Source organism: Tachyglossus aculeatus, chromosome 20 (assembly GCF_015852505.1).
Source record: "Tachyglossus aculeatus isolate mTacAcu1 chromosome 20, mTacAcu1.pri, whole genome shotgun sequence".
Taxonomy (NCBI): Eukaryota; Metazoa; Chordata; class Mammalia; order Monotremata; family Tachyglossidae; genus Tachyglossus; species Tachyglossus aculeatus.
Window position 1 is genome coordinate 19,414,401 of NC_052085.1, and position 14,155 is coordinate 19,428,555.

Here is a 14,155-nt window from a genome sequence, read left to right on the forward strand (position 1 = left end):
TCTTTACAGCCACCCATGCTCTAGATGTTTAAATCCCTCCTCAAACCTGCTGCCCCCATCTCTTAACCCTGAATGACCTGGCTACCTACTTCACTGAGAAAACTGAAACCACCAGGCATCATCTCCCTAAAATCTCCCTTGCTCCTCTCCACCTCCTCCCTCTTCCTGCCACTTCCTTGACTCTCTCATCTTTCCCAGCAGTCTCTCAAGAGGAGATCTCCTGCCTTCTCTCAAAATCCACCCCTTCCACCTGCATATCTAACTCCATTCCTTCACACATTAACAAAACACTTGCTCCTTCCCTTCTTTCCTCAAACTATTCACTCTCCAATGGCTTTTTCCCAGTGCTTTCAAACATGCTCGTGTTTCCCCTGTACTAAAAAATCCCTCCTTTGACCCCACGGCTCCTTCCGTTATTGTCCCATCTCTCTCCTACCATTCCTCTCCAAACTCCTCGAGCGCACTGTCTACACCTCGAGTTCCTCACCTCCAATTCTCTCCTTGACCCCCTCCAATCTGGTTTTCATCCCTTTCACTCCACAGAAACTGCCCTCTCAAAAGTTACAAATGATCTCCTTCTTGCCAAATCCAATGGCCTCTACTCCATCCTAATCCTCCTCGACCTCTCAGCTGCCTCAAGGCTGTAACCCCAAAGTAGGGAGAAATCATTTTCACACATGACAGATAACTACATATGAAGCCATTAAGTTCAAAGTGTGGCTTAGTGGAAAGGGCACAGGCTTGAGAGGCAAGGACATGGGTTCTAATCCCTGCTCCGCCACTTGTCTGCTGTGGGACCTTGAGCAAGTCACTTTACTTTTCTGTGCCTCATTTACCTCATCTGTAAAATGGGGATTGAGACTGAGTCCCCCACGTGGAACAATCTGATTACCTTGAATCTATCCCAGAGTTTAGAACAATGCTTGGCACATAGTAAGCGCTTAATAAATACCATAATTATAGCTATTATTATTGGATCAGCACTTATATTTTCCCCATCAATCAATACTTATTGAGCAATTACTGACACTGTGCAAAGCCCTTGTATTGTACTGTACAATACAATACAGTTGATAGACATGATCCCTGCCTGCAAGGAGCTTCCTGAAAGTCATTCTGAAGTTTCAACCTCCAATTTGCTAATCTGAAATAGCTGTGTGTCCCAAGGCCCATTATAAAGGGAGGTGAGAAGACAGAAGGAGTGAAATACATATTTAAGAATGTGAGGCAGGAGTTAGAAGCAAACCTAAGAAATCCAGATCTGGCGGGATTACGACACTGTTTGAGGAAACTGCGGGGAAAATACAATCCATCACATTTAATGACAAAACTTAAACAGTCCCACTTGAGACTTGTGATGGATGGTTAGGATGGTTAGAAACTTGAAAGAAAGTTGGGGAAGTCAAGGTTTGTTCACATAACGATGTGTTTTTTAAGGTTATATTTTAGATAAACGTATTTGCAATAACAAGTGGAAATTTCCTAAACCACTGGCTTATAAAAATCCATGACAGCAACATTTAATAGCATTAAGGATAAGGATGTGGAACAGGCAAGGGCAGAAAATACCATTCCTTGATCTTTGCTCATGTCAACCCTTGGAAAAATTTGCTTCATTGGCCTGAATCATGGCTCTGATTCTTTCTACAGTTTCAAGGGGTCCATTTTTAAACATCTTAAAAAGACTGGAACTCTGCCCAGCAACTGGTAAGCAACACCTATACATGACATAAAATGAGGCAGAAGGTTTAATTAATGGCACGCTTCTCCCTAAGTCAGTACTCCAAGAAAAATTTGAGTATGGTATGAGGAGGCTTGTGCTTTCTGGTGATGGCCGCCAAAAGCAAATTCCAATTAAATTCTGGCAATTAAAAGTTTCCCCTCTATCAAAAGTTTCACCTTTGCTTGATATCTTGAATGGCTCTTTTATGAACTATATCGTAAAGCCACCATTGTGCCTCAGTGGTAAATGAAAGGACAGAAAATGAGAAATCCAGTGTGGGAATTTGTAAATGGGTGCTGCCGAGGGCTTTGGAAAAGTTCTGAAATACTTGATTGCTCATGGCTCAATGGAAAGAGCTCGGGCTTTGGAGTCAGAGGTCATGGGTTTGAATCCCAGCTCTGCCACATGTCTGCTGTGTGATCTTGGGCAACTCACTTAACTTCTCTGAGCCTCAGTTACCTCATCTGTAAAATGGGGATTAAAGACGGTACGCACCACATGGGACAACCTGATCACCTTGTATCCCCCCCCAGCGCTTAGAACAGTGCTTTGTACATAGTAAGCACTTAACAAATGCCATCATTATTATTATTATTATTATTCAAGTCTGCGATACCATTATCCCGCTAGTCTGTAAACTCGTTCTGGGCAGGGAATGTATCTGTTTGTTATTACATGTACTCTCCCAAGTGCTTAGTACAGTACTCTGCACACAGTAAGTGCTCAATAAATACGGCTGAATGAATGAATGAACCATAATATGTAAGATTTTGAAGGCAGGCTATCTTTCCACAGAGCAATCAAGTATCTTACCGTTTGGGTTTTTTTGAACAGTAGAATCAAAATCCTGCATACCCAGTGGCACCCCAAAAGGAAAAGCTTCTCAGTTTCTCAGGGGATCATTTCAGAAGTGTTGCCTCCTTATTTTTCTCCCAAATAGCAGTGAAAGTCACGTTGCTCATCCTAAATTCTAGACTGCAGCTATTTTTACCTCAATAACTGCCAAGAAAAGCCACTTGCGACTTCCACGCCTGAGCTGAACCATGCTGAAGTGGAAAGAGCAAACGCCTGGACCCAGGTTTTAATCCCAGGTCTGCTCGTGCCTCCTGTGTGACCTTGGACCAGTCACTTAAATTCTCTGCATCTCAGTTTGTCCGTAAAATGGGGATTTAATCGTATTCCCTCCTACTTAGACTGTGAACCCCAGGTGGGAACTGATGCGAAGCAGTGTAGGCTAGTGGAAAGAGCCCAGTATTGGGAGATAGAAGATGGAGGTTCTAATACTGGTTCCACCACTCGTCTGCTGGGTGATCTTGAGGACGTCATTCAAGTTTTCTGTGCCTCAGTTTCCTTTATGTAAAATGGGCACTAAATAACTCTTCTCCCTTCCCCTTAGACCATGAACCCCAGGTGAGATGAGGGCTGAGTCTAATTTGATATCTTGATATCTTGTAATAATAATAATAATAATGATGGCATTTATTAAGCGCTTCCTATTCATTCATTCATTCAATCATATTTATTGAGTGCTTACTGTGTGTAGAGCACTGTACTAAGCTTTTGGGAAGTACAAGTTTGCAACATATAGAGACAGTCCCTACCCAACAGTGGGCTCACAGTCTAGAAGGGGGAGACAGACAACAAAACAAAACATATAAACCAAATAAAATGAATAGAATAAACATGTACAAGTAAAATAAATAAATAGAGTAATAAATATGTACAAACATATACATATATACAGGTGATACATATATACAGGCTTCCTATGTGCAAAGCACTGTTCTAAGCGCTGGGGAGGATACAAGGTGATCAGGTTGCCCCACGGGGGGCTCACAGTCTTAATCCCCATTTTACAGATGAAGTAACTGAGGCCCAGAGAAGTTAAGTGACTTGCCCAAAGTCACCCAGCTGACAATTGGCAGAGCCGGGATTTGAACCCATGACCTCTGACTCCAAAGCCCAGGCTCTTTCCACTGAGCCACGCTGCTTCTCTTGTATTTAGCCCACAGTAGATGCTGAACAAATGCCACAGTTATTATCAGTATTACCAATAATGAGCCACCTAATCCTAGGTAATCTTACTCAGTTTTGATCAACAGGGGCTCATATTTTAGTGCAGCACCTTGATATATTTAACAGACCTTGAATTTTTAAATTGGAAGTCTCTCCTTACCCTTAACAGAAATGCCTACCTCACTTTTAACCTATTTCTCTTTAACTATTTAAATCTACAAAAGTTAAAAAGGCGTTAGTACAGTGCTCTGCACACAGTAAGCACTCAATAAATACGATTGAATGAATATACATAAATCGAGTATTCTACCCTGCTAATGAAACCTCACTGACATTCACCCAATTCTGTATGAATTTACTTGGGGAAAGAAAAGCAGAGAAGCAGTGAAACAGTATCTTGGTCTTGATGGAAGAATGTTCCAGGATAAATGGAAAAGTGATTTGAATCATTCACTCAGTCATTCAGTCGTATTTATTGAGCGCTTATTGTATGCAGAGCACTGTCCTAAGCGCTTGGGAAGTACAAGTCGGCAACAGGGTCTTACTTTGAACTACAAAGTAAATCCCACGGTTAGGGAGTATTTTTACGATCTCAGTAATTTTTCTCACCTTGTGCTTAGACAAAAGGGTCAAGTAAAAAAACAACTTTAACCATATGGCACTTAGAATGAAACATTTGGTGGAAATTTACTCATCTTCACAATATGCCCAGTTCTGCTATAACACGTTTGCACGACGTGATTTGGGGGTATAGCATGTTGGAAAATTAGGGAATATTCTTCCCACACTAGGAGCTGCAGCAAGGAGACTCACTGGGGCAAATAGATTTGGAATACGAAAAACAAAATTTATCTCTGCCTATGGGATGAGATGCTGCTACATTTGCCAGCTTCTTCTGCCTTGCCTTCCATGCTGTACTCGGTGTTTCTGTGTTTTTGTCATGTTACAATATTTAAGAGTAGCAGTGTGGCTCAGTGGAAAGCGCATGGGCTTTGGAGTCAGTGGTCATGGGTTCAAATCCAATTGTCGGCTGTGTGACTTTGGGCAAGTCACTTAACTTCTCTGTGCCTCAGATACCTAATCTGTACAATGGGGATTGACTGTGAGCCCTCTGTGGGACAACCTGATCACTCTGTAGCCTCCCCAGCGCTTAGAACAGTGCTTTGCACATAGTAAGCACTTAAAAAATGACATTATTATTATTATTATTAATACAGTACAGTAACAGTACTTGGCAAAGGAGTGAAGCACTCTGCTAGTGGGGGACACCACAGGAATACAGGAATTTGTACTGAACAATGTCAGTGTTCACACTTTCTACCCCCTTAACCCATTCATTCCCATTGCTTCGAGCGACTGCTGTAAAATGGTTATCCCATCACCCTAGGTTCTTCAAGAATTCGACCCCCTCGATTAAAGGGGAACATGCTGAATTTAAGAAGAAAAGAGAGCAATGAGAAACAGGTTTATTTACACCTATTCTATTTTTGGAAGAAGAAAAACCCACCACTGATTATAAAATATCTGCAGTATGACTGATTCCTATTTTCCGGCTCAGTTTGGAAGGATGTTGTCACTGCCTGATGTAAACAAATGGTCATTCACTGTGAGAAACAATAGTTTTAGAATTGTTTTTGTAACTAAATTTTGAACAGGTCTAACAACGTTACCTGGTGCTTTCCTCTTAAATCAGAAACATTAATAGTCTCACTTTTGCTAACAATTTTTCCTCATTCCTCTAAACTGTTATATAGAGATTAGAAGTTTTTGGGGTTTTTTTGTGTTTTTGTTAAATTTTACCTTAGTAGTGCCATAAAAATATCATTTTAGTTAAGGTTGTCCTAAAGCACATAATACTAATCAAAATGGAGGTAAGGGATTAATGAGGCAGGGAGTTAAAACAATGTAATATGGATGCTATTTTTACCTTACCTATAGTAATTATGGACAATCATTCGGTACTTTATCTCCATGGTTGATGCATTGTGAGCTGCCATATGTGTTTATTCTAGATTGTAAGCTCGTTGTGGACAGGGAATATGCCTACCAACTCCGTTGAACGGTACTTCCCAAGAGCTTAGCACAGAGCTCTTCACACAGTGAGGGCTCAACAAATACCACTGATGAGGATGACAGCAAAACGGAAACTATAATTTCCTGAGGCGACTGTGGGATGAGACTGAAATCAGACAAATGGGTAACAAAGTGGGGGCAATGATGACTTTAAATAAATACCTTTAGTAATCTTTCTCAATGAGAAAATTTTGTTCGGAGGGTGTCCACTTTTAGTATTGGAAGAAAGCAAGGTTGGAGTTATTTAGTTGCTGTTAGCTTGTAGTGGGCAGGGAACATATCTGCCATCTCTATTGTATTGTACTCTCCGAAGCATGTAGTACAGAGTACAGTGCTCGCCACATAGTAAGAAAAAGAAAGTGCAGCATGGCCTGGTGGATAGAACACGGGCCTGGGAATCAGAAGGACCTGGGTTCTAATTCCGACCACCACTTGTCGGCTGTGTGATCTCGGTCTAGTGGAAAGAGCAAGGGCTTTGGAGTCAGAGGACATGGGCTCTAATCCTGGCTCTATCTTATGTCTGCTGTGTGATTTTAGGCAAGTCACTTCACTTCATTTGTGCCTCAGTGACTTCATCTGTAAAACGTGGGTAAGGCTGTGAGCCCCGGGTAAGCCTGTATCCACCTCAGCGCTTAATATAGAGCTTGGTACATAGTAAGCGTTTAACAGATGCCATAAAAAAAATAGTAAACACTCAACCAATATTACTGATTCATTCATTCAGTCGTATTTATTGAGTGCTTATGATGTTGGTACTTTAAGTGTCGCTTTCCCAATGGCAGACCAGTGACGACTCATGAAGCATTATTCTGTAAAACTTAATCCAGACTGATATAATTGTGGGTTGGTTGCAAACTTAAGTATGATGTCATTTGTGTTAACAATCACATAGGAGCAGACTTCATTCTGATGCTTAGTACGCGAAAAAAGCTCTTCTTGATAGTTTGAACTATAAACATCCACTTCTGACAGGTTCCCTGATCTCTTGCCAATCTTTTGGGTCATTTGCCCTCGAAGCAGATGCTCAAAGGACTACCACTCCGAAATCTGTGAAATATCCATGGGGGAATATCAAATTGTCAAGGGCGAATTTGACAATCACCCATCAAAATGCATTTCCATGGTAACTAAAAGGAAATGCTTAAACCTGTACCTAGTATTTCACTGGTTAGTGAACTGCCCAGAAAACAAATCTTTACATACAAGAATGGGCATTTTTTTTACTGCCATGCTAGTCAGAGAGGCAAGGGGGAAAGCATGCAGGGTGGAAGCCAGATTCCCAAGGGAAGATCCAGGGATGTGGCCACCACTTGCACAGTCTACATCGTTCTCCTCAGTTTTCCTCAATTACTATTTGGAAGTAATAATAATAATAATAATAATAATGGCATTTGTTAAGCACTTACCATGTGCAAAGCACTGTTCTAAGCGCTGGGGGGATACAAGGTGATCAGGTTGTCCCACGTGGGGCTCACAGTCTTCATCCCCATTTTACAGATGAGGGAACTGAGGGTCTGAGAAGTTAAGTGACTTGCCCAAGGTCACGCAGCAGACATGTGGTGGAGCCGGAATTCGAACCCATGACCTCTGACTCCAAAGCCCATGCTCTTTCCACTGAGCCTCGCTGCGTCTCTGGACAGAGGGAAACTGGAGATTTTAGACTGTGAGCCCCTTTTAGACTGTGAGCCCAGTGTTGGGTAGGGACTGTCTCTATATGTTGCCAACTTGTACTTCCCAAGCCCTTAGTACAGTGCTCTGCACACAGTAAGTGCTCAATAAATATGATTGATTGATTGATTGGAGATTGGGGGCAGCCCAGAATAAGAGTATAGGACACAAAATCTGTTGTCCGAGACTTGTAACAGACAGCAGACCCTCAGCTCTGACATGATTTTTAGTGCCAAATAATAGTATTCATGAAGTGCTTACTACTAAAATCACATCTCCTCCAAGAAGCCTTCCCTGACTAGGCCCTCCCTTCCCTGTCCGGGCCTTCCCTTCTGCATCACCTAGGCGCTCTTAAGCACTAGGACAATCACCTTTCCTCCATTTCCACCATATCTAACAACAAAATGTAATTTATTTTAACGTCTGTCTCCCACTCTAGTATGTGAGCTCACAAAGGGTAGGGATCAACCTACTCTTTTGTATTGTACTCCAGCGCTTAGAACAGTGCTTTACACAGAGTAAGCACTTAATAAATGCTATCATTATTATTACTCTCCCGAGTGTTCAAAACAGTGCTCTGTATGTGATAAGCCCTCAATAAACACCACCGATTATGTGCCAAAAACAGTGCTCAGATCAGACACAGTCCCTGCCCTGCAAGGGCCTCACAGACTAAGGTGGAGGGAGAATGGGTACCTAATCCCCACTTCACAGATGAGGAAACTGAGGCACAGAAAAGTTAAGTGATCTACCCAGGGCAACCCAGCAGGCAACGGCACTGCCAGGATTAGAACCTGGGTCTACAGGTCTCATTCATTCATTCAATCATATTTGTTGAGCGCTTACTGTGTGCAGAGCACCGTACTAAGTGCTTGGGAAAGGCCAATACAGCAATAAAGACAGACAATCCTGCCCACAATAAGCTCACAGTCTAGAGGGGGTATGCTGAGGGCTGCTAATTCCAAAATCGTTCTGCCTTCCTTCTCACCCTCTAATGAAAAATGAACATACAATCACAAACTTGTACTTCCCAAGCGCTTAGTACAGTGCAGTAAATGCTCAATAAATACGATTGAATGAATGAATAAACCTTTCTGGATCAGATGTCAATTCTCAACTCACCATAAACCTTTACTGAGGATTCCCTGTGCACAAGGCACTACCTCTAACATTTAGATGTTTCTTGTAATTATTCAAGCCATAAGACTCACGATTAAGAGTTTTCATTTTGACTCATCCCGTTTAGTGATTCTACTTTCTTTTTAAAGTATGTTCAACCCTCAATAAAAATGATTTTTCCTTTCACTTTAGTAACTTTAAATGGAATAAGTGGCAGTTTCTTTCCAAGGCAGAAAAAAACATCGTTTTATTTTCTATAAATTGAGGGTTTTCTTCTATGGTGACGCAACACAGACCTTGACTGTTTAATCCCAACTCAATGTATTCATTCTCTCTCTTTCACACACACACACATACACACACACACAATCCAAAAACTCTTTCAACTTTTAAAACTACAAGCAGGACAGAGGTAATTCTTAGTGTAGCACTGAGGGCTAGTACTAAATGAAAGAGAAACTGACCCCTGAGGAGTCTGAAAGTAAAGTGGGTGGAGGGAAAGAGGAGAAGAGAGAAAACGTTTTAAAAATGGGTCAGCTAATGCAAGAATCCAGAAGAATGGAGGAATGAGGAGGTTAAATTCACTTTAGCCATATCAATCTTTGGAAGGAGTACTACTCTAGGATGAGAAAGCAGCTTTAAGGAGTGTCCGGCAGCAGTTAATAAGGATGGCTAGGTACGTACCTCATCGCCACGTTGCTGCCATCAATAACTATCGGCCTCAGATTATCGCCATCATCTGTCACAACCTCCTGAAGTGGAGATTCAGACCTCTGGTATTCGAGAGAAGATGCTTCCCGCATTATGCTCCCGTTAGCAGAATTGGCAGTCTGATCGGCCTCGCTTTTATTTCCAAGTTTGACCAGTTCTCCCAAAATATCATTGATTAAAGCATCGGTACCAAGTTTATTGAGCACAAGCTGAACTTGTTCTTCGGAGTAGCCTAATTTAAGTGCAAACTCCAGTTTGGTTTGGTATTCTTTCACTACGTCAGGAGGCTTCGTCACGCCCTTAAGTGTCGTGGGAACTTCCTCTGTCTTAAGATCTTGGAAGATTTCACCGCGTTTGAGTCTGTGAGGTTCTGGGCAGGGAGACCTACATAGCCGTCTGTGGACTTTCGTTAACAAGCAAGAATCGACTGCCACGCTGCCCGATCTCTCCGGTTCGTTGTCCGAATTCGTGCTTTCTTCTGAATCACAACTGGAGCTTCCAGTCTCTTCAGGCACCTCCTTTTCAGCATCCTCCTTCCTAGAGTTAATTCTATCCATTGTTGGTTTCTCCACCATTGGCCAAGGTACAATGGCACGTATCTGTGTCACAGGGCTTTCCACATGAAGGTGGCCTTCATCATGCCCCAGGTGATCTTCCAAGCCCATGAAGCTGCATGTACTTGACTCCACTTTGCTGTTTTTTATGTATTCCTGAATATAAAGTGTCCTGCAGTCCTAGAGAAAAGAACAAAGAGGAGTTCAGCGGATCACCTGAATTCTGAATTTCATGTCAAGCCTTTGTTGCCCAAAGGCCTTCCTACCTGCAATCTTTGGTTGACACATTGTTCTTAGAACAATTGTTACAACTTATAGTGCTTGAAAAATGCATTTATAATTCTGCTTTTGAATAAACCCATTAAAGTGTGTGTGTTTCAGGGGGGCAGGACTCATTTTCTCCAGAAGATTTCCCCCTTCTAGACTGTGAGTCCGTTGTTGGGGAGGGACCGTCTCTATGTGCTTCCGACTTGTACTTCCCAAGCGCTTAGTACAGTGCTCTGCACACAGTAAGCACTCAAGAAATACGATCGAATGAATGAATGAATTTCCAAAAAAGGTCTAGGTTTTTCAACTACAAGGTAAAATGTATTAAAATACTATTCTTAAATAAAAGGTTCCAGTAGATTAAAAAAAAAAAAACTCTTACCGAGGAAAGGAAGGTAAAAAAAAGAAAACATAATAAAACATCAACTACAACTTTCCAAATCAAAGTGATCACTTCCATAGTTTGAATATTTGCATTGCTCTGAACACTCAGAATATCCAATCGACATTACTTTGGCAGCTTTCTAAATAACAAATGCAATTGCAATATAACTGGATGGTGTGATAGTTTATATAGCTCACCAAATTACAATAACTGGCCTTATTTTTAGACTGTGAGCCCCACGTGGGACAGGGACTGTGTCTGACAATTAATTTGTATCTAACTCGGCGCTTATAAGACTGGTTGACGCATAGTAAAAACTTAAATACTGCAATTAATTATTATTCACTTGGAAGATTTTACTCAGTTTAATGCACAAATTATTAATCATAATCTGGAAGAAAACCAATCAATTGGATTTGGAGAAGAAATCAGAGAGCAAAAGACAATCTCTGACCTAATGAAGCTTTCATTTCATTACAGTAAAGTAGAAAGTAGAATACAGAAACCTGCTTTATAAAACCACATGACAAAACACACATACAGAATATCAGCATTATCAAAGCCTTGCATATTAGCTCCATCCTTGGCAGCCTCTTGGAATAAGTGTTGTTATTCTTGCCTCACATTGGATACGACCCCTTGTCATTATCCTCACAATTGAACCTTTTCTCTTATTTTGTTCCCAAGAGCACATTATTAAACATTTTAAAATGTTCTCTTTGCTTATAGCCTCTTGGAAAGAATCTCAATTTCTCTGCCAAGAGTCTGTTATAGAGGGAAATAATTTTCTCCTGCATTTAATAGTTTGCAAGATTTGTCATCTAACTATCCAAGATGCTGGTTCAGGCATCAAAGCAAACAATACTTCACACAGGACGGAAAATGGCAAAATGCCAACCAGTCTTCAAGTGGGTTTGGGGTGTATGTCAGCAAAGAACCTAGATAAATTGCAGCACTTTGCAAAACATATCTCAGCTTGTCATGTGCAACTATTTACACAGTGGAAAACCACTTGAATTCAAGAGCTTCTACATCTTTTAGGCCCCAAAGTATACATTATGCAAACGGTTAGACGAAACTACTAAACTACTTTCTGAGAAGCTAGTCCTTGTTTGCTGGAAACTATTAGCTGTTGGAATAAATGTTTCAGCATAAATGCCGTAAATCATGCTGACTCAAATACAAGGCAAGGTAAAATGCTATCTTTAATGTAATCAGAATGGATTTTAAATGCATTAGACGTCAATTCCTCTGACCTTTCGCCTTTCCAAGCCAACCCTGAACACTTAGCTTTCTCTAATTCATACAGAAAACAAAACTTTTCACGTATCTTTCTTCGGTGCCGAAAAGCCGCTCTCTCTTTAGTGCCGTCTAAACTCATCTGCACATTTAACCTCTGGAGTTCTTTATTGTAATATCAATCTCTATGAGTTCAGCAATTCCTTTAAAGGAAAAGCCTGCCCCCACCAAAAAAAAAATAGAAAGCAAATACTCCCTCTGATTTATTAACTACTGTAATATACTGACACCACAGTGCAAGTAACAAATCACAACAGCATTCTAATCAAAGGATACAGTTAAAAAAGAAAACCCTCACTGTGGCCTCCACACTGAGCTCCCACCAAAACTATCTTAGACAAGGAAAACCCATTGGAAGCCGGGCTGCCTAGCAACCTACCTCTTGTTGCTAGGATGCACTCTTTTAACGTGCCACCATGAATGCTAGCACAGGGAAAGAATAATTTGGTACGAACAAAGGCCCGTGAAAGAGACTGGGATTTAAGTGCGTCTGGTTTACCCTCTGATAACAATGCAGCTGCCAAACCAATCTGGACGCTCCGAAATCATTGTTCCATAAACCCCACAATCTGCTCTCACTGGAGGAAGTAGATTTAATAGGCAACATTTTAAAGTCTGACCAAAAAGTTTGACTTGACTCACCGAAATCTCTAGGATGAGAACCTGTCCAAATACGCGTAGCGTGGAGTAACATTTTTGCACTAACTCGAGCAGTGTCTTTTGTGTCAGTTGAAACGTGAATGGCGTACAATGTGAATGTCATAACTGGTGGGGCAAATCTCCGTTTATTAATTTAGCTTAAAATTGAGAATTTTAAAGAATGTTTTTCCTAAATTTAAAAGGTACATAATACACGCTCTACAAAATGCCCCCAAATAAAATGAGCTCCTACAGAGTAGAGGAATATCTATAATTGTATCGCTACGGAAGCTTTATTTTGGGAAAACAAATGAGCGCATACCATTCTTCTTGTAACAGGGGGGTTTGTTTTTAGAAAACTCCATTAACGAACCCACATTATTGCATATCCAGTTGTTAGGACACGTGCTTTCATTACGTGATTGGGTATCACTCAATACCCCATGGCAGATGGCACTGGCAGAATGCAGGATGGCAGAATTAAAGAAGGCCTTTCCCACAGCACGAGTCTCTTCTGGTGTAACCTGGTCCACAAATTGATGCAAGTAGATTCGGCGAAGTAAGAAATGGCTCTGTACCTGCTTGTGATTGGAGAAGCAGTGTGGCCTCGTGGATACAGCATGGACCTGGTTATCAGAAAGACCTGAGTTCTAATTCCAGCTCCGCCACTTGTCTGCTGTGTGATCTTGGGGAAGCCACTTAACTTTTCTGTGCCTCAGTTACCTCATCTGTAAAATGGGGATTGAGACTTTGAGCCCCGAGTGGATCACAGAGTGTGTCCAATCTGATTATCTTGAATCTTTCCCAGCACGTAGTACAGTGCCTGATGCATAGTAAGTATATCACTGGAGGAAAAAAAAAAGGACTAGAGGCCGCTAAACCTCCCAGGCTCTGCCTCAGCCTTCTTTGAGCTGTTACCACAGAGTAGTTTGTGTTTCTTTGTGTTTTTGCCATTTCACAGTACATGAGTGTCAATGAGTGAAAAGCATTCTACAAATGGTGAACAAAACACTAATAAGGAATTTGCATTCTAAAATGGTGTATGTTTGAACTATCTATCTCCTAACCCACGAATTCCCATTGAACCAATGGTTTCTCTAATGTGGATTCCCCAAAACACAAAATTCTTCAAGAGATGGTCCTCCATCGTACAGCTGCCTGTTCTCACTTCTAACAAAAGGTGCATGAATCCTATTCCTTCTTGTTCTGTATACAGGGATGTGTTAGAAGAACTTTCCCTAGTTCTGCTCTTGCATTCCATCCCAAATGTGTAGTAATAATAATAATAATAATGGCATTTATTAAGCGCTTACTATGTGCAAAGCACTGTTCTAAGCGCTGGGGAGGTTACAAGGTGATCAGGTTGTCCCATGGGAGGCTCACAGTCTTAATCCCCATTTTACAGATGAAGGAACTAAGGCCCAGAGAGAAGCAGCGTGGCTCAGTGGAAAGAGCACGAGCTTTAGAGTCAGAGGTCATGGGTTCAAATCCTGCCTCCGCCACTTGTCAGCTGCATGACTTTGGGCAAGTCACTTAACTTCTCTGTATCTCAGTTCCCTCATCTGTAAAATGGGGAATAAGCTGTGAGCCCCACGTGGGACAACCTGATCACCTTGTAACTTCCCCAGCACTTAGAACAGTGCTTTGCACATAGTAAGCGCTTAATAAAATGCCATTATTATTATGTGACTTGCCCAAAGT

The 14,155-nt window shown here is 41.4% G+C and overlaps 1 protein-coding gene across 2 annotated transcripts in view; it reads right to left on the reverse strand.

The window, feature by feature from the left end:
• Window positions 1-14,155, reverse strand: part of ZC3H12C (zinc finger CCCH-type containing 12C) — a 47,202-nt gene that overhangs the window by 28,337 nt on the left and 4,710 nt on the right. For both annotated transcript variants that reach the window (XM_038762203.1, XM_038762202.1), the window contains exon 3: window positions 9,284-10,044. In XM_038762203.1, coding sequence (XP_038618131.1) covers window positions 9,284-10,044 — 761 coding nt within the window. The remainder of the gene's footprint in view (window positions 1-9,283; window positions 10,045-14,155) is intronic.